Source organism: Daphnia pulicaria, chromosome 4, assembly GCF_021234035.1.
Source record: "Daphnia pulicaria isolate SC F1-1A chromosome 4, SC_F0-13Bv2, whole genome shotgun sequence".
In the NCBI taxonomy this organism is placed as follows: domain Eukaryota; kingdom Metazoa; phylum Arthropoda; class Branchiopoda; order Diplostraca; family Daphniidae; genus Daphnia; species Daphnia pulicaria.
The window spans coordinates 15,963,313-15,983,312 of NC_060916.1; the positions used below are offsets into that span (position 1 = coordinate 15,963,313).

Below are 20,000 nucleotides of genomic sequence, written 5' to 3' on the forward strand. Positions count from 1 at the left end.
CAACCCTTCAACGCTCACCGTCGCGACCCCCCTACTCGTCGGGGCCTCAGCGCCGTCGCTCTCTTCGAGCTGACACGGACGTTATTCGCTCTGCCGACCGACGGCCCGGTATAGGCACGACGCTATAGCGCCTCCCATTTTAAGGGCTAGTTGCTTCGGCAGGTGAGTTGTTACACACTCCTGAGCGGATTCCGACCTCCATGGCCACCGTCCTGCTGTCTTTAGCAACCAACTCCTTTTCGTGGGATCCGAAATGTGCGTCGTTTAGGCGCCTTAACCGGGCGTTTGGTTCATCCCACAGCGCCAGTTCTGCTTACCAAAAATGGCCCACTGGGCGCTCAGATTCAAATCAATTGCCGCGGCCTCAATCAAGGAAAAAGGCCGGGCTTCTCACCCATTGAAAGTTTGAGAATAGGTTGAGGTCGTTTCGACCCCAAGGCCTCTAATCATTCGCTTTACCGGATGAAACTCCGTTTGTTCTCTTTGCGAGCACCAGCTATCCTGAGGGAAACTTCGGGGGGAACCAGCTACTAGATGGTTCGATTAGTCTTTCGCCCCTATACCCAACTCCGACGATCGATTTGCACGTCAGAATCGCTGCGGACCTCCACCAGGGTTTCCCCTGGCTTCGTCCTGGCCAGGCATAGGTCACCATCTTTCGGGTCCCAACGTGTGCGCTCTGGGTTCGTCCGGCCAACTCGACCAAACCCTTTTAAGGGGGAAAGATCTCGCGAGCATTCGGACGCCCTGGGGTTGCGCCCGCTCTGTTCGAGACGGGATCACCCCTCGCGGATGCACCCTCATCGGGGCCGCTTCACTTTCATTGCGCCTCGCGAGTTTAGTTTGATAATTTCTCGACGACTTGCGCACATGTTAGACTCCTTGGTCCGTGTTTCAAGACGGGTCGGGTGGGACCCGACTTCTACTCTCCGCTCTGGGCCTCCACAGGTTGAGCACCGCAACTTTTTCTCTTTTACAAAAAAAAGCTACGACACCTCCCGGGAGGAGACAGGTCACGACCGGGCAGTACTGTTGGGAAACGCCGCGCTCGTCATCACGGCACCCGCAAAGGTAACCACGAAACTCGCTAACGGACGCCCCGTGTAACAGACACCCAGTCGGTCGCGGAGTCCTACTAGGCCCCCCACTTGCGGACCTTGGCGTGGCTATTGCGATCGCAGAACGACTTATGCAAGAGAGCCGCCAATTCAGGCAGTCTCCACGCAGCGTTAAGGGCATACAACCAAGTGCCGGGAGCGGGGACTTGTTCGACCTTCGAGGGCCCACCCGTTTAACCCCCTGAACGGTTTCACGCACTCTTGAACTCTCTCTTCAAAGTTCTTTTCAACTTTCCCTCGCGGTACTTGTTCGCTATCGGTCTCGTGGCGATATTTAGCCTTAGAAGGAGTTTACCTCCCGCTTAGGGCTGCACGCTCAAGCAACCCGACTCTTGGGAAGGGATCCGATGCACGGTCTCGGCTCGTCTTATCTACGGGCCTGACACCCTCTGTGGGTTGCTCGCCCCGTTCATGGAGACTTGGACGATAGATACCGGACAGACGCGCACGATCCTCCCGAACACCACATTCCTCGGCACCCGCTCAACCGGGCGCGAGGTTCGGTGCTGGGCTCATCCCTGTTCGCTCGCCGCTACTAAGGGAATCCTTGTTAGTTTCTTTTCCTCCGCTTACTGATATGCTTAAGTTCAGCGGGTAGTCTCATCTAAACTGAGGTCAGAATGAATTGTTTGTTTTCAAAAGGAGACAACACTTTATCTAGCTCGGCAGACTTTGGCGTTTTAAAGCCGGGAAAGATTGAATAATTGCCGGTTCAAATTTTTTTTCGAAATAAAGCGAGTCTCTCGTTATTCGCAAAAATTAATTTACGAAAAGTGACAGGGCGTCCTGCGGCTTTTTGTATTGAAACAACGCGTCGTGCGCGAACCAAGCTTGCATAACGATCGGTTAGAGTGAGTGATAATTCGCGGTGGTCGACACTTCGACACGCCCGGCGCACACACACAACTAAACTCGCGTTGAAGCGGTATATCGCGCACACGCAGCCGACACCTTGTTCGAGAAGATGTGTTTATTTCTAAATTTTTTTTGAGTTGGCTCAAAAATTTCCCATCTGTTTTGCCATCGAAAAAGGTTTCTTTTGAATAGAGAGGAAAAAAACAAAACAGGGCGAACCTTCTTTTATTTTTCCCCCTTTTTTGTATTTGAGGCATCGCGGACACTTAAGTCGCGCGGCACCCAGACGTTAGAGATTCGGGAGCTTTTATGCGGTCAGGCCGGGTGAAAAATAAATCTCGCCGCGACCCAACATGCAAAACCAAGACTGAAAAAATCTCTGTTCGTTCATCATTCGACCGACCCTCAGTCAGATGTGGCCCGAGCGAGAAGCTGGGCCGCCATTTACGTTCAAGATTTCGATGCTCCATGTGTTCTGCAGTTCGCATGGATTAGCGCACTTTGCTGCGCTCTTCATCGATCCACGAGCCTAGTGATCCACCGTTCAGGGTCGTATATAAAACGACATATTCGTTTTCTTCTCTCTTTTTCTCCAACCCGCCCAAGCAAATGAATGCGAGGGCGGAGAAAGAAAGCCAGAAAGAAAATGTTCCGATAAACACTCGTACTAGAATTTGGGTTTAGTGTGTTATTGTGATTTTGAATTCTTCCTACTTCATCGAGAGGGCGAAGGGCAAGCTTAAAAAACATTCGGTTTTCAACGGCATAGTGTCGGGCTTTGGAGTGTTAGTCTATGCGACGCACACGCACGCAACCACGAGTATCTACGGCCCAAAAGAACGTCCAGAGCGTACCAAAAGTCTCACACTTTCGTCCCCCACCGAGAATCAAAATCCCGAAGACGAAGAGAAAAAAAAACAATTTCGATTGGGCGTATCCGCTTTAAACCACCGCGCATCAGAGCGCCTGATACCCGTTCAAAATCTTGATGTTTTTTTTCTGGCTCTCCATCCATCGAGTTTTTTTTTTCAAAGTGTTTGATTTAGGGACTAATAATATAAGACTTTATAAAATCTCCTTTATTGTTCCTTCGGTACTCGCGGCCCAGGCGGGCTATCGTATTCTTCACTCTACTAACGTCAACACTGTGAGCGCCGCTAAAGGTCGAATGAATCTATAGAGACATTCACCATCGAAGCAGAAAGAATTTGCTCACGGCCATAGACAAAATCGAAAGACTTTGTGTTTTTTTTGAGCCGAGAGGAAAGAAAAATCAATTTGAAAAGGCGAATCCGCTTTAAACCACCGCGCATCAGAGCGCCTGATACCCGTTCAAAATAAATGATTTTCTTCCGTCAACCCACACATAGTTCATACGATGTCTTACGCCGAAAGACTTTTGATGGGGTTTTTTTTGTTTTGCAACTTTTAGTTGTTTCGTGCTCAACCAAAGCCATATGCGCAAAACATTTGTCTTGTTCGTTTATGATCCTTCCGCAGGTTCACCTACGGAAACCTTGTTACGACTTTTACTTCCTCTAAAGGATCAAGTTCGACCATCTTTCAGTCTCGCCGTTGGTAGGCACCGCACGGGCAGAGATTGCTCCCCACTCGACGGCACCCCGACAAGCCCGTCCGAAGGCCTCACTAAATCATTCAATCGGTAGTAGCGACGGGCGGTGTGTACAAAGGGCAGGGACGTAATCGACGCGGGCTAGTGACCCGCGCCTACTAGGGATTCCTGGTTCATGGGGATCATTGCAGTCCCCAATCCCAACCACGAAGGAGGTTCAGCGGTTACCCGGTCCTTTCGGACAGGGAGAGTGAAACACGCTGATTCCTTCAGTGTAGCGCGCGTGCGGCCCAGGACATCTAAGGGCATCACAGACCTGTTATTGCTCACTGTCACGCGGCTGGACGCCGCTTGTCCCTCTAAGAAGACTGCGTGACGGACGCGAGAGCAGAAGGTATCGCCGGGGATGACGACGACCGAATAACAATAGAGCCAGCCCCCGCGAGACATTCCCGACAAAGCCCCGCCATACCTCATCCGCCAGGCAACCAACCCGTGAAGGCCGTACACCCGACGAACAAAGCACAACGAAACCAAGCCGAGAGATTGCCTCACTAAAGGAACCAGTCCCACCGAGACCCGAATCGCCGCCACCTGATCCCGACGCCTCCGTACTCCCTTCGGTTTCAATTGATAAAACCCGTCACCTATTTAGCAGGCTAGAGTCTCGTTCGTTATCGGAATTAACCAGACAAATCGCTCCACCAACTAAGAACGGCCATGCACCACCACCCACCGAATCAAGAAAGAGCTCTCAATCTGTCAATCCTTCCAGTGTCCGGGCCTGGTGAGGTTTCCCGTGTTGAGTCAAATTAAGCCGCAGGCTCCACTCCTGGTGGTGCCCTTCCGTCAATTCCTTTAAGTTTCAGCTTTGCAACCATACTTCCCCCGGAACCCAAAGACTTTGGTTTCCCGGAAGCTGCCCGTCGAGTCATTGGAGTAACTCCGACGGATTGCTGGTTGGCATCGTTTATGGTTAGAACTAGGGCGGTATCTGATCGCCTTCGAACCTCTAACTTTCGTTCTTGATCAAGGAAAACATTCTTGGCAAATGCCTTCGCTGTTGTTCGTCTTGCGGCGGTCCAAGAATTTCACCTCTGTCGCCGCAGTACGAATGCCCCCGTCCGTCTCTATTGACCATTACCTCGGGTCCAAAAGTAAAAGACCAGCAAAATCGGACCGAGGTCCTATTCCATCATTCCATGCTGCGATATTCAGGCGTTGGGATACACCTGCTTTGAGCACTCTAATTTGTTCAAAGTAAACGTTGCCGGCCGCCCGAGACACCCGGTGAAGGGCACCCCGAACGATTGACTGGGTGGAGCGAATCGAGTCAACTACGACCAAAATTAAAAAAGAACCCGAAAGAACTTTCCAACTCTGGCCGCAGATACAACAACGACGCACCGACCACCACTCCGGCGATGTTGTCCGACCGTGAAGAGAGTCGGGCTTTGACACCCGGGCTCCCAGAGCGTGAAACGCAACACCCTTGATTCAGAGCGGCGCCGCCCGGCCGAAGACAGACATCCGACTACGAGCTTTTTAACCGCAACAACTTTAATATACGCTATTGGAGCTGGAGTTACCGCGGCTGCTGGCACCAGACTTGCCCTCCAATGGTTCCTCGTTAAAGGATTTAAAGTGTACTCATTCCAATCACGGGGCCTCGGAAGAGTCCCGTATCGTTATTTTTCGTCACTACCTCCCCGTGCCGGGAGTGGGTAATTTGCGCGCCTGCTGCCTTCCTTGGATGTGGTAGCCGTTTCTCAGGCTCCCTCTCCGGAATCGAACCCCGATTCCCCGTTACCCGTTGCAACCATGGTAGGCGCGTAACCTACCATCGACAGTTGATAAGGCAGACATTTGAAAGATACGTCGCCGGCGCGAAGGCCGTGCGATCGGCGTGAAGTTATCCAGAGTCACCAAAATTGGTACGGTGCGCGAGCCCGAAAGCCCGGCCCCGACTGGTTTTGATCTAATAAAAGCACCTCTTCTGCGAGCCCGAAAGCCCGCAGTCGAGGCTCGAGTGCATGTATTAGCTCTAGAATTACCACAGTTATCCAAGTAGGATGGAGTGGATCTAAGGAACCATAACTGATTTATTGAGCCATTCGCGGTTTCGCCGTCTAGCGGCTTGTACTTAGACATGCATGGCTTAATCTTTGAGACAAGCATATGCTACTGGCAGGATCAACCAGGTATTTCGTGTATGTTTGTTTGATATGCATCCGGCGAGTTGCGGGTTTTTATTTCGCCCACGCATCACCAAACACACACCAAATCAACACGTTTTTTTTTTTTCTTTTTCTTCGGAAACTAAAATTTTTGATCGCAACGCCTGGCGTGTCACAGCGAGTCCCAGTGAAGAGAAACACCGATCCGATCCGTTTGTTGGATTTTTTTCATTTCAATTTCCAAAGTCAAAGACCATTCAACGGTCTATGAGCCCAAAGTGAATCGGATTCATTCGACCGGTCTTGATATATTCATCAACTTTTTTCCCGTATTACGGTTTTCGACGGTCATATGTGGCGTGCTGTATGCTCATAAGTCAAGCCTGCTTTACTAAGCTGACAAGCATACATCTTTTAAATTTTTGTGGGCTCAGAGTTTTATTTTTATTTTTCCACCGCCGAGGCACACTCTCGCATCACCCCGCACGACACACACACACACACACACACCTCACCGCTCAACGGTCACACGAGGCAGAATTTTCCGCAAAGACTTTCGAAGAGAAAGAGAAAACTCGGAACAACCGCGGTCAGAGGCCAGCATAGAGGCATCGTATAGAAAGTCATGGGCGGAAAAAACAAATCATTTCAAGTCGAGACAAGCAACAAGACTACCCCTATAAAAGTGCGCAATTCTTTAAGAGTTCACCGAAGAATGACCGAGATCAAGTATGCACGAAACGAACATATTCCAAGGGCAGCTGAATAAGCGATTCTGCGCCGAAGCGCGAGAAAAGCAAGCGGTACACCGATGGGGATCGTTTTTTTTATCGTGTTAGATTCGTTGTTGTCAAGCAAGGATTCTCAAAATGTTTTTTGCATTGCACCCAAGTTTCGTACTGATTACTTGTCGCAGACCGGTGACTGTCAAAAAAAAATTTTTTACGTTTTTTCTTGAGAGGTCACTGCCTACACACAACTCCGGGCGGGCCGTACACTCACAGCCGTTTGAATTCTCCCTTCGTGTGTCATGGCCATAACTGAGCGTACATCTTACCGGGCGCCGAGTTGATCTGGCTTGTTCGATGAACGTTCGGGATACGTACAATCGATATAGCTCCAACCGTAACTCGTTTGTAATTACGCCGGCCATACTCAGCGGGCGCTCAGCTCAGCTCTCGATATCTTCCGTCGAAGGGAAGTTCGTAGTAAAAGAGAGTCAGAGTCGACGCCACATTTTGCGGTCCTCGCATCTCATCCGATTTTTGAATTTTATAGATTTGCCATCACTTCCACCCAATTCTCTCGTATATTTCAATCTCTTGACTTTGTCCGACCGGGCCGTCTTCGCCCCCCTTCAACTCCGTCCATCTCCACTTCTGTGTTCCACACAACGAGCTTCCGTCAAACGGCAAAATGTGAAATATGCGCACGCCGCACGAAATAATTTGAAAGCGTTCTGTTTGGTGGCTTTTTTATTTTTATCTCTCGGCTCACACACACACACACACATTTCCGCCTGAACGGTAATTTTTTTTGATACGGTGTCAAAAAGTGAAAAGACGCGCACCATTTTCTTTTCTCTTCCGTATCGTCGCTGACGGTAAACGCTGATGGTTATGATGCCGTAAGTTTGGAAGAAAGAATCTTTCCCGTCTTGTCTCGTTACGGTAAAATAACAAAGAACAAGCGTCCGATTTCTCTCACAGACGGCCACAGACAAACCACACGTGCCGAAGAAACGAAACGTCCGAAACCAAAAAAATGTTTGACGCGCGCACCTCTTCTGAACTTTTCGACCAAGAGTCGTTGGATCGAGTGACGAGCTTCTCAGCTGTCGCACCAATCGGTGAAGCGGGCGTTTGAATTCCCGTCCACATCGCGGTTCGGATATATTTTTACATATACCGACCATCGGAAATTTCGAAAACGGTTTTACCGAAGGAATGATATTTCACACACCGACAGCTCATCGAGTTCGTCTCCGTTCAACGGTTTTTTTTTTTAAGACTTTTTGATCGCATGGGGCTAAACTGGTTAGAGCAAAGCCGCGATCCAAGCAGTGAAAAAAAAAACAAAGACAGTGCAAGCGCGATCGAACGGAATCGAAACTAAAATCATGTGAAGTGGCGGGCGGAAAGGAGCTCAGCTACGGTGGAAATGAAACTACAACTAACGCCGAACCGGACAACTTCCCATTCTGCGTCTTCGTTTCATTTCCCAAAGCTCCCCGTCGATACCAAAGTTTTTGCGTCGAAGCTACTAAAGAAATTTCGCGCTTTCCTTTTCGCCTCTTTCGCCTTCCCTTCGATATCTATCCAACCACCGGCTTCGACTTTATTTCTTTCACCCGTCTATTCGCCCGATAGTCGACGGTCGGCCATTCTTTGGTATCGGCCAGGCGGACTAACAAGAAGTAAGACTCGTTTGAAAAATTTGGACCGGGCTTTACAATCGCTGCTTGTCGTAATGTCGCAAATTTGAAAAAAATTTTCAATTCGAGAAACCAAACTATTCGACACTTCGAAAATTTTTGGGACTCTGAAAATTTTTCCGAGTTTAGGAATCGAGACCTCTTCTATACTAAGGAAAACCACTAATGTTCCGCCGCATAATGTCTCCGTTTTCCGGCTCATTTTTAGCGATTGGACGGGGACATTGCCCCATCCAACCGCCAGCCGACTTTCAGGAACCGTCGTTTTCAAAGTTGGGACTTAGAAAATTTTCGACGAGTGGGAATTTTTTACGGTCGCAAGTCATCACGACACGCCCGACCAACCCATTTGAGAGCCGCCACGCCTCGACGGTGTGACGGCTTTTTTTCGAATCGACGGGTCTCGCTCACTCCTCTCTCGCGCCGACCAGAGGCCGGGCGAGAGAGTCGTTGCCAAACACCGTCGTCGGAAATGGGAGAATTTGAGTGGGAATTTTTTACGGTCGCGAGTCATCACGACACGCCCGACCAACCCACTTGAGAGCCGCCACGCCTCGACGGTGTGACGGCTTCTCTTTTCGAATCGACGGGTCTCGCTCACTCCTCTCTCGCGCCGACCAGTGGCCGGGCGAGAGAGTCGTTGCCAAACACCGTCGTCGGAAATCGAGAAATTTTCATTTCCATTTCCATTTTTTTTCATCGGCCTTTATACGTCCAAGTCCCGCCAACCACGTCACTACCACGTCGTCGGGACTTAGAAAAATTTTTCAATTTTTCGGACTTAGAAAATTTTTCAACTTTCTTTTTTTCGACAACCTCTTCCCTATATAGGAAAGTAGTGGATGTTCCGGGCAGTAACTGTACGAAAAAGTCGATTTCCGAATTTTTGCCGGACATTCACCTGAGCTCAGGCCGGGCCGCCCGCTCAACTGCCGCCCGGTCACCACCAAAAACCGGTCTTGGAAATTTTAGGACTTAGAAAATTTTTCAACTTTTTCTTTCTCGACAACCTCTTCCCTATATGTGAAATATCGGTGAGCTCGGCGATACTTCGCTGGGATTTCTCCCAGTTTGTTCGGCCGGACCTAGAGCTATCGATCGCTCAATCGGTACTTACTTTCTAATCTCGATCGGGAGAAGTAAGTCTTGCTTCGGCTGAAGAATGGGTGAATTCTCGTACAGGCCTGCAAAGACAAATCAGACTAAGTTAGTTACTTCGGCACTAACTCAGAATAGACGAGCGGTTCCAACTGCTCGCAGAGTCGACTGCAAGTTGGCCGGGAGTAGAGGTGGGTTAGTCCCGGGATGGGGCCGTTCGACGGTTGGTCGTACTAGGCGCCCGAGAAGGAGAGCGAGTGCCGTGCTACTCGAAGGCACAGCAAGGCGTGTGCTCCTTCCAGTCAGTCCTTCGGATGTGTCCGAGTCCCGACACTTAGAATGCCCGTAATCGAGAGCGATTCTAAGTCCCAACTTTACAAGTTGTTTTACAAAGGCTGGCCTCTCGACTGAGGCTGGCAACCTGAACAGTGTTCAATACAACGGCGCTTCGAGGCCGAGGGGGTGACTCTAAGACTCTAGTAAGAAGATCAATAAAGAGATGCTTACTGTTTGAGTGCTTGTGAATGAGTGATTTATTAGCCCGCATTGGCGCTGTGAAGTAAACTATAATTACAGGCATGGTAATAACAACATTGTCAAATTATAACATTTAATTAATGCGGACTATAGGAGGCGCGAGTCTCGCCCTTTATCTTCTTCGCGGCGGGCCCACTTGGAATGGGTAGCCTCGGGGCGACACGTGTCTTGCCTCTTTATCGTCTTCGCGGCTGGCCCGTTTGGGGTGGGTAGCCTCTGGGTTTCTCGAGTAATGGATTTACTTCTAAGTCCATTCTCTCTAATTTCTTCTAAGTCCCAATGGATAAAATCCGCACGCGCTTCTTCTTCTACGCTGCAATCTTCCGGCCATCCTGGGACTACGGATGCCATCCGCCGGAGTGCTCTTTATCTCTCCGGCTATTTTACTCCAGTCTGGCCATCCAGCTTTGCTGAATGTACTACACCAGACTCTCTACTACTCCGACTATCTTACCGAGTTGATAGTTATTTGCTACCCCGGTCTGCTCTCTTGCCCCGGGGTAGTATTTCGATTGAATCGTCGAAATATTTCTAAGTCCATACTTTAAGAAATTTTATAAACAGGGGTGCCTTCCCTACATAGGAAAGTAGCTAATGTTCCGCCGCATAATGTCTTGGTTTGACGGCCCATTTTAAGAGAAAGGCCGGGCACATGGGCTTGACCTGCCGTCCGACGGTTTCCGAGGACCGTCGATTTGTGTCGGTGTTTACATGCATTATTCGGCGGGGCTTGTAGCTGTTTTATCCGTCCAGCACCTCGCGCTGGTCCGGATCAACCCCTGTCGCATTCTTAGCAGCGGGCTTCGGTCTCCACGCTGCCTGCGCTCGGTCGCGTCTTCGTACTTCAGCTCTGAGCTGCTTGGGTGTTAGATCTTCGTCATCTATCCACTCTATCGGGTTAGACCTTTCGAGGTCGGCCGACGCCGGTAAGTTTACCACCGGCATCTTCGGTTGACCGTGTCGTGGTCTTACTCCCGTGGCCGGTGCCACATCCGACGGACGATTCGTGTCTCCACCGTCCACACCCGAGGCACTCGTTGTCTCTCGCGGCTGTGCCCCATGTGGCCGGCGACTCGTAGCCTTATCACCGTTGCCCGGACGTTTCCCAGTTACTCCGTCAAATGCCGAGGCAATCGTTACCTCTCGTGGCTGTGCCACATGTGGCCGGCAATCCGTAGCCTCATCGCCGAGGGCCGTGGTATTCCACACTCCCCCCATGTAAGTTCTCTTACATACTTGCCCAGATGAGGTTACGTGATCTCCAAATCTGCTCGGGTTCTTGGCAAAGTCTGCGTCGATGATACCTGGTTCTACTTCGAGAGGGTACAAGTTCTGGACAGGTCTATTTACGATTGACGTTTTGCCCTTTGAGTCGACCATGACTAGCTTGACTTTCCGGACTAAGTGATCTCGACCCTTGATGAGTTCGATCACTCGCCCAATGTTCCAATTGATTCGCTTGACGTAGTCCACGTGGATCAAGACTACTTGTCCTAGCTTGACCGACTTCGACGGTATTTGCTCTTGATGGAATCTATTTAGATCCTTCAGATAGGTTGGGACGAATTCTGTCCACCAGTCTGCCACTAGCTTTCGTCTAGCGGCTTCTCTGTTCGTGAGAAACAAGGAGTCTGCGCCGAGCAGTTCTTCCTCTTCCGGAGGTTCGGTGTCGAACTTGTTTACAAAGCCTCCTTTGATTAACTGGTTCGGAGTTAGAGCCGTTTCGTCGCCAGCGATATATCCCAACGGACGGTTGTTTACGATGTCACTGATCTCTGTGATCACCGTATGGAACATGTCGAAGTCCATCTGCTTCGGGTTAAAGGTCTTATGCAACGCTTGCTTCACGGTCTTTATCATGCGTTCCCAGAAGCCACCCCACCAGGGAGCTACACTCGCTGAGAACCGCCAAGAGATGTTTCTATTGGCCATGAAGTCGTAGACTGTCTTGCATTGCCAGAGTCTTCTGAGGTATCTTGCCGTACTATCGAATTCCAGCGCGTTGTCTGAATAGACTGTTCTTGGCGCGTATTTCAACGCGCAGAACCGACGGAAAGCGTTAATGAACGCCGCCGCACTTTTTCCTCTAGTTACCTCTAGGTGAACGGCTCTTGTCGTGGCACAAGTGAACATAACTATGTACACTTTGACTATCTGTCTCCCGTCAATCGCAAACTTGGGTTGTTTCTTTTCTTTCTTTTTCTTTTTCTTTTTCTTGTCGAGGGCACCGACTCTCTCCGGTACCAACTCTTCATCCGATTCGTCGGATGATTCTGATTCCTCTTCGGGGACTCCTGGCTCAGTCCTTGGCTGGACTATCACCGCTTTACTCGGTTCGTTTACTAGTACATTGTACGGACCGGCCATGTCGATGCCGGTGACTGAAAAGGGATCGGATATTTTCAGCCGTTCAATTGGCAAGTGAGCTGGCTTTTCGCTGAAGGCTGTTGCGTTGACCTTCTGACATCTCACGCATCGGTTGAGGATGTCTTTTATCACCTGACAGTGTTTGGGCAGCCAGAATTCGCTTCTGACTTCCATGGTCATGGCGTTCATTCCCATGTGCCCGACCCTCCTATGCAGCTTGCGTAGCAAGACTGTGGTTATATAGTGATCGGGCGGGAGTAAGATCAATGCATCGAGATGATATCTTGCCAACAGTACCTGGGCTCGTCCCCTGCACCTGATAATTCGATTCGTCGTGTCGAACACCGGTCTCAACTTTCTGAACATCTTGTCTCTCGGGACTTTCCCCCGCTCGATTCTATCGTAATCCTCGGGGTATGACTCCATCTGTGCGTGTCTTATCAAGGCGTATCGTGCCGTGAGTAGCTCCTCATATGTGAGTCGCTTGAATGAAACCTGGCATCTCGATCCCGGTTTTTTGAACTTGATTTCCTTCAAGTCAACCATGTCAAACAGGACTTGCTCGATAATGAGGGAAGGCCGGTACATTTTACCTTTAAAGCCGTCCACTGCTCTTTGGATCATAGCCTGAGCTCTGACCATTTTATCCCAGTCGCTGTACTCTTTGCGCCAGTCTGGGTGTTTCGGACGGACCATATCCGTTTGAATGAGGTTTGCCTTGATTTCGATCGGCTTATACTTGTCATACTCCGGGAGCCATTCGGGGCCCTTCCACCAGTTCGATCTCTGGATTTCCTTTGCTGAGCCTCCCCTTGAGAGGAGATCAGCCGGGTTCTGAGTCCCTTCGCAGAAGTGGATTTCTGCGCCGAATTCTCTGATCTTCGAGACTCGGTTTTGTACCCAGATTTCTGGGGTTTTGTTGGTGGCCGTGATCCAACATGTCGCTATCTGAGAATCGGTCCAGATGTGCGCTTTGTGTTCAACCCGATGTTGGTCTCGTATATACTTGCCAAGTATAGACGCCATCAGGTTACTCAGCAGTTCGAGCCGAGGGATGGTCATTGCCTTTTTTGGTAACGGAGCCACCTTTGATTTTGCTGCTATGAGGGCGATCGTCGTCCCTTGCACTTCGTATGCTACGGCCCCATATCCTACCTCGCTGGCATCGCAGAAGATGTGGAGTTCGCTAGGCTCCTTAACCTCTATGCCCGTCCAGCGAGGAATCCGTATGAGCTGTAGGTCTTCGAGACCTTTGATGAACTCCTCCCAATTCTCATTGGTGCAACTGTTCACTATCTGATCCCATTTGCCGTTGGCTAACCATGAGATCTGCATCGCCCGTTTCGCGGACAATATCGCCGGGTTCACGAAGCCCAACGGGTCGTATAGCGTTAGCGCTAGGCTAAACAGCTGTCGCTTGGTAAGCCCTTCTCCTAGCCTTCGTGCCTCGGATATTATTTTATCGGCGTTGAATTTGAACTGGTCGGTTACTGGGTCCCAAAGGATTCCCAGAGCCTTTTTGTCCGCATGTTCGAACACCTCATCTATTCCCAATTTCGATGGTCGGGAGGAGAATTCGAACTCCCCCCGTAGTAAGTTTGTTAGCTCGGCCGAATTCGTCGACCACTTACAGAGTTTCATCTTGATCTCCCCCAAGATTCGACTTATCAGCCTTATCTCTTCGGCAGCTTGTTCGGGAGTTTCGGCTCCCCCCATCCAGTCGTCGACATAGATTTGGTTAAGAGTCCTGGCTGTGATGCCTGGGTACTCTGTTTCGTACTTCTGCAGGTGCCAGGTTAGAACGGCCCTGAGTATAAATGGGCTCGATGCGAGTCCAAAGGTGAGTCTCTTCCATGCGTAGACCACCACCTTGGGTATGGCAGCTTCGGGGTCTTCGACCCAAAGAAACCTCACGATTTGCTCGTGGTCTTTGTGGATTTTGATTTGCAAAAACGCCTTCTCGATGTCGGCCGTCCACGCTATGCAATATCGCCTAAACCTCATTAGAATCCCCATGATGTCTGGGTTTAGGTTTGGTCCTATCTCAAGATTGGCGTTGAAACTGCGCCGGTTCTTGTGATGGACCGATCCATCAAAGACTGGTCGTATCTTTGTGGTTTCCGCGTCTTCTCGCTCGACCGGTCTGTTCGGCAAAAATGCCATTGGCCCATCGTAGTTCGGGTCAGCTATTTCGATGAATCCTTCCCGTAAGTAGGACATCATTACTTCGTGATATCGTATTCGCTTCTCTTTAGTGAAGGAGTCGCTTTTCCACAGATTTTCGAATCTTATGTCGGCTATGGATCTACATGAGTCGTAGTCCGGTCGCTCTTGGGTGAAGGGATACCGTACGACGGCTCGCCCTTCTTCATCGGCTTCGATGCTAGCTATGTAAGCTTGGATGAATTCGACATCCGTTAGTTCCTTATTTGGGATACCTAAACTTTCAAGGCTCCAGAAGGCCGCAAAGTGTTTGTCGACACTTGAGATCTCGTGCTCTTCGGGCACGATCTCTACTTTGGCCACGCACGCTACTGTCTCGTATCCCGGGTCTCCTAAGGAGCCCGATATCGTCCAACCGAAGATAGTGTTATGCGCCACTATTTTCCGGTGCCTGCGCGGTGCTTCCAGTAACATGAATTCGTACATGTTACTGTTTCCAATTAGGATGTCAATCGTCTTGACTTGAGACGGTCTTCTGTGCCTCGGGTCGGCCAAGGTTTCGCCTTCTTTGAGCAACCTCTCGCCAAGCTTCGTCTCGGTGTATGGTGTGAGTGTTTGAATGTGGTCCCGGACAATGAATTTTTCCGTTACTGTTCTCGATATGCCGGCTATCGTGACTTGAACAATATCGCAGTACTCGTCGATGGGTGTGTGAGACCCAAATGTCAAGACTCTGATACGTTGCCTGCCAATGACCTTTGCATTTAGCTTCCGTACTAGGGCTGCTGTGATAAATGAATTACCGCAACCGCTGTCGAATATTCCGAACAGTGGGACCCATTCTTCTATTCCTTGTGTCTTTTCTGCTTTGGCTTTCGCTCCAAAGTTCAGTAACACTCCGGCGGAAATTTTTTCCTTGCCGTTGGGTTCTATTACCCCTATATTCGACTGCTCATTGACCGATCGTTCCGCTGACGGTGTCCTCGATGGCGTTGGTGATGGCGGTCGCATGAATGGTTTGCCCGATCGAGGCTTACTTGGAGATTTGCTGGCGGTTCTCGGTACCGGCCTGCCTTTTGTTCTCTCCCGACTTTCTCTCTCGTGCGGGCATAGGACCGACGCATGCGAGGTGGAGTAACAGTGCCGACATGCTCTTCTCTCCGAACAATCCACGTATCTGTGGCCTTGACCAAAACATCTGAAGCATCTGTCCGCGTCCATCACTACTTTCCGCCTTTCGGCCGCGTTTCCGAACGTGCAGTCGCGCGCAGCGTGTGCTTCGCTTTTGCATATTACGCAGGCAAGCCTCGTCGGGGTCTTGTCTCTGAACTTGATTGTTTTTGTGGCTACGCTCGCTGCGTTGGCCTGAGTTGTCTGGGTATAGTCGACCCGTCTCGACGCTTCTTCCGATGATTTAATTCGGATCAACCTATCGAGTTGATGCAGGACCTGGTCTAAGGTCGGTGCTCTTTCTGGCCCCCAATCCATTCTCCATTTCTCTGTTATCACTCCTGGTAGGGAGTTCAAGATTTCCTTAGCCGTGTGCGAATCGAATGTCGCCGGCTGTACGCCTTGGATCAGGAGGCCTTGCCTTTGATTACATATCTCGATATGTTTTTCTCGCAACTGAGCGGACGTCGGGTTCGCTCCCACCGGTTTGCTTGCCGCTTCTCGTAGCTTGGCTTCTCTTTCTCCTATGGCCTGATTCGGGTCGCCAAACCTATCAGCCAGTACTTGGAGAATGGTATTATAAGTTTCCGCCGTGAACGTGAAACTCGCCGTCGCATTGGCGGCTTCGCCTTCGAGAGCCTGCTCCAACATTTGGCTTTTCTCGGTGGCTGTGTATATCGGGTTGTTGTCGTACGTATTCCACGTCTGTCGCCAACCGTGATATTTCAGTACCTCCCCCGCAAACTTGGGCGGTGATAACCGTACCTTAGCCGTCTGTACAGGCATCGGCGCCTGTACTGGGGCAATGCCCAGTCTTTCTGCTTCTACTCTGCGTTGCTGCAGTCGTAGTTCGGCTTTTTCTGCTGTTGTCAGCATGGGCATTAAGTTTTCTACTGCCGTTTTGTAATACGTATAGGTCGTCATGAACGCAATTCTTTCGTGTTGTCTGGCATCGTCAGACCTTGCACGACCGTACTGGGCATAAGCCTGTGTTAGCTCTTCCCTGAGCTGCTCGAGCTCTTGCGTCAATTCTCGTTTGACGTCGTCTGGCGCTTGCGGTGGGACGTATGGTCTACCTGCCGCATGATACGGAGGTGCCGGTCCCGCTGGCGCTGGCGCCGGTGCCGGTGCCGGGGCTGGTGCCGGGGCGGGTGCCGGGGCCGGAGCCGGGGCTGGTGCCGGGGCTGGCGCCGGAGCCGGAGCCGGGGCTGGTGCCGGGGCTGCTGCTGGGCCAAATGCCGGTCTTTGTACGCTTGCCGTAAAGGCACTGCGGTATGATGGGGGAGGCTGACTATATGCCGTTCCTCCCCTTGACGTCGGTCGTCCTACCGTCGGCTCGTTCTCTTCACTTGCCTCTTCCTCTGAGTCGTCCCAGAGTGATCTGCTAGTGTTTCGCTGCTGCCGGGTTCTCCCGGTCTCCGGCTGTTGGCTTTGAGCCCCTTGCCGAGACCTTCTACCCTCTGGCTGCTGGCTTTGAGCCGGCGGTTGTTGGGCTCTATAAATCGTCCTTAGCCTGGTGTCTAGCCTTGACATCCTTACTTTGAGTTCTACTATGGCCTGACCCACCTCTTCTGAGTGTTGGCCCAGTGACTGCGCCAGGCCGTTCGTGATTTCCTCGCCCTGGGCTTCGACCAGGCGTCTTAACTCTACTCTCAGTTGTGTGTCGTCGAACTCTGCAATTCCTGTCTGTCTTAGTTCGTTCAGGCTATTTTGGAGCTGCCCTACTGCTCGTTCAATATGCTCGACCATTCGGGTCTGCAGGGCCTCTGTCGCATTCCTCTGCGTCAGCATCGTTGCTGCGATGTTTGCTTCTATAGCCGCGATTCGTGCGGTTGTGTCTGTGGCTATTGAGCTCCTGAGGCCCATTACAGTCGTTCTTATCGTCGGCACTTCTGTGTTGAGTCTTTTGATTTGCTCTTTATGACCGTCTAGTCTGCTGACTGTCTCGGCTACCTTTGCGTCTGTCTTCGTCAGTCGCCCAGTGATTTCTGTTATTTCACCGTTAAACCTCGCGAACTCTTCTCTCATCCATTCGGATAGAGTCTTACGATCTGGGGTAACTCCGAACCCATCTAGATTCGGCGGCGGTATTTCCGGCGAAGGCTGGGCGCCTGCCTGTCTTTGAACATCGTCTACCGTTAGCCCATTTCTCGGTGACTGGGGTTCATCGGGCCCCTCTATGTTTATGATTTTCGGAGAGCCGCTTAGGTTTCGGTCTGAGGCCCTACTCGATGGCCTACTCCTTGGTGCATTGAGCGTACCGTCCGGATTTTTCCTTGGGGCTCGTCTGGATTTCGCTCCAGTCTCGGGTTCGCTTTCCGCTAACCCTAATACCCGTCTCATGGCTATATCACACTCTGCTTCTAACTGATCCGGGTCTAGTAATAAAGCTTTGTTGACTTTCGGAAGTGCTAGCCGGTTAGGGGTATCGTCTTTGCTCCCCTTCCGTTTCGATCGTTTCTTATCGGAATGCAACATTTATTCGAAATGAGAAGACAGACACAATTTTTTAATTTCTACAAGTGTTTATTATCGATAACCACAGGTTTTTACAATTTTTCAGACGGCTATTGCGCCGCTTTTGGGAGGGTGCTGAGAGCTGCCGCCTTGAGCGCCTCCTCCTCGTCTTCGGCTGTGAGCTGTAGTCCTGGATCTGATTCGTCACCTGAGTCGATCCGTTGGCCCGATCGTCTCGAGACCGGGCGTGGCTGCAGCTCTTCTGCCGATACCGGGGCTCGGGCCGGTTCCTTTAGGAGTTCGTCCTCCTTTTCGCTAGGCAACTCCTCCAAGTCCTCCCCGTAGAGATTTTTGGCTGCGTCAGCTAGATTTACCTCGCCTTCTGCCGCCGATCGAAGACCCTTTCGCCGGGCCGATGCTTTCGCTGCTGCCTCCACCAACTCCTTTGACGGAGGGTTAAACAGTGATTTTCTCCCGGGTTTTAAGGCTTTCACCTGTTTGACTCCCGCGAGTGACCCGTCAGACTTGTCCAAAATGACCTTTACTGAGTTCGTGGTGGCTTCCGCTATTAGCTTGTCTATGTCTATAGCGGGTGCTTTCGTCCCGGACTTCGGCCGGGCCGCCCCCTTGCCTTTCGTTAGCTTGGGGCTAATGGGGCTAAGCAGTGCCGGGGTTTTCAGAGCCTCGACGTTCACTCCTTTCGAAGCGAGCGTCTTACCCTTATTCGCCGCCGTACGCTTTGGCGTCGCTTTCTTCCGACCCTGGCTCGTCGAGGCCTTTGGTGTCGGTGCCTGGCTCGTCGAGGCCACTGGCTGCAGAGTTTGTGCCTGGCTCGTCGCGGCCGAAGGCTGTGGAGTTTCTGCCTGACCCAGGTGCTTAGCCAGCACTGCCTGAATCTCAGAGGTTACCGGGTCGTTTGCCGTACCCGGGAGGACGAATTTCCCTGTGGCCAAAGCCGACCACAGTTTGGCCAAAGCGTCTCCTGGAAGGACCGGGTCTCCGTCTGGTGTGACAAACGGGACCTCGACCGTGGCAACCAAGTTGCTTTGGTCAGCTTCTGGGTTAACCCTACGGCGTTTAGTGCGCTCGTACGCCAGTCGCTTTTCCGTCACTTCCTTCTCTAACAGGCGAAGCTTTGCCTCTTCAATTGCGTCCCTCTTTCTCTTTTTGGCCGCGCGAACCTCGTGTCGAAGAGCGTTCTGCGCTTCTTTTTCCCTCCGAATTTGAGCTTCGTCCTCGTCGAACTTGGCTCGCTCTTCGGGAGTCAAGAATGCCAAGGCTTCTCTCTCCAACTTCTCCGCTTTAGCGATCTCCCACTTGTTTTTAGGCTTTGCCGTCTGCAAAGCCAAGGGTGGAGTTGCCCCTGTGAGTTCGTAGAACTCAATCGGAAACAGGACCTCGAGAAGCTTCCAGCCCTGTCTCTTTGCGTCCTTGATTTTCCCTTTGCTATCGTCGGTCACGAGCTTTGTAGCGTACGCCTTGATGTTGGCGATAGATTCGTTAAGCTCCCTGGGTGGGTCGGCCACGAATACCTTGGCTTGGGCGTCTTTGCTCGTGAATTTCGACACTGCAAATAAACAGAAAGAGATTAGTTTTCGTCAACTTTAGGTCCGTATTAACCAGATTTCAGGACCGTCTTTCACGGTTTCTACTTTGGTTAATAACCGGTTCGAAGGACCATGTGAAATATCGGTGAGCTCGGCGATACTTCGCTGGGATTTCTCCCAGTTTGTTCGGCCGGACCTAGAGCTATCGATCGCTCAATCGGTACTTACTTTCTAATCTCGATCGGGAGAAGTAAGTCTTGCTTCGGCTGAAGAATGGGTGAATTCTCGTACAGGCCTGCAAAGACAAATCAGACTAAGTTAGTTACTTCGGCACTAACTCAGAATAGACGAGCGGTTCCAACTGCTCGCAGAGTCGACTGCAAGTTGGCCGGGAGTAGAGGTGGGTTAGTCCCGGGATGGGGCCGTTCGACGGTTGGTCGTACTAGGCGCCCGAGAAGGAGAGCGAGTGCCGTGCTACTCGAAGGCACAGCAAGGCGTGTGCTC

At 51.1% G+C, this 20,000-nt stretch overlaps 1 protein-coding gene and 3 non-coding genes across 4 annotated transcripts in view; all 4 read right to left on the reverse strand.

The window, feature by feature from the left end:
• Positions 1-1,736, reverse strand: part of LOC124338690 — a 4,575-nt gene extending 2,839 nt beyond the window's left edge. The window contains exon 1 of the ribosomal RNA XR_006917936.1: positions 1-1,736. This exon is cut by the window's left edge and continues 2,839 nt beyond it. This is a non-coding gene — a ribosomal RNA (large subunit ribosomal RNA).
• A 636-nt stretch (positions 1,737-2,372) lies between these two features.
• LOC124338687 lies at positions 2,373-2,525 on the reverse strand. Its single transcript, XR_006917932.1, has one exon. It is a non-coding gene; the product is annotated as a 5.8S ribosomal RNA (ribosomal RNA).
• A 931-nt stretch (positions 2,526-3,456) lies between these two features.
• Positions 3,457-5,750, reverse strand: LOC124338739. The gene has a single exon (XR_006917980.1). It is a non-coding gene; the product is annotated as a small subunit ribosomal RNA (ribosomal RNA).
• A 4,783-nt stretch (positions 5,751-10,533) lies between these two features.
• Positions 10,534-17,970, reverse strand: LOC124337797. The gene has a single exon (XM_046791817.1). It carries the CDS (start codon positions 17,968-17,970, stop codon positions 10,534-10,536), a length of 7,437 nt encoding a protein of 2,478 aa, XP_046647773.1.
• Between the last annotated feature and the right edge of the window lie 2,030 nt (positions 17,971-20,000).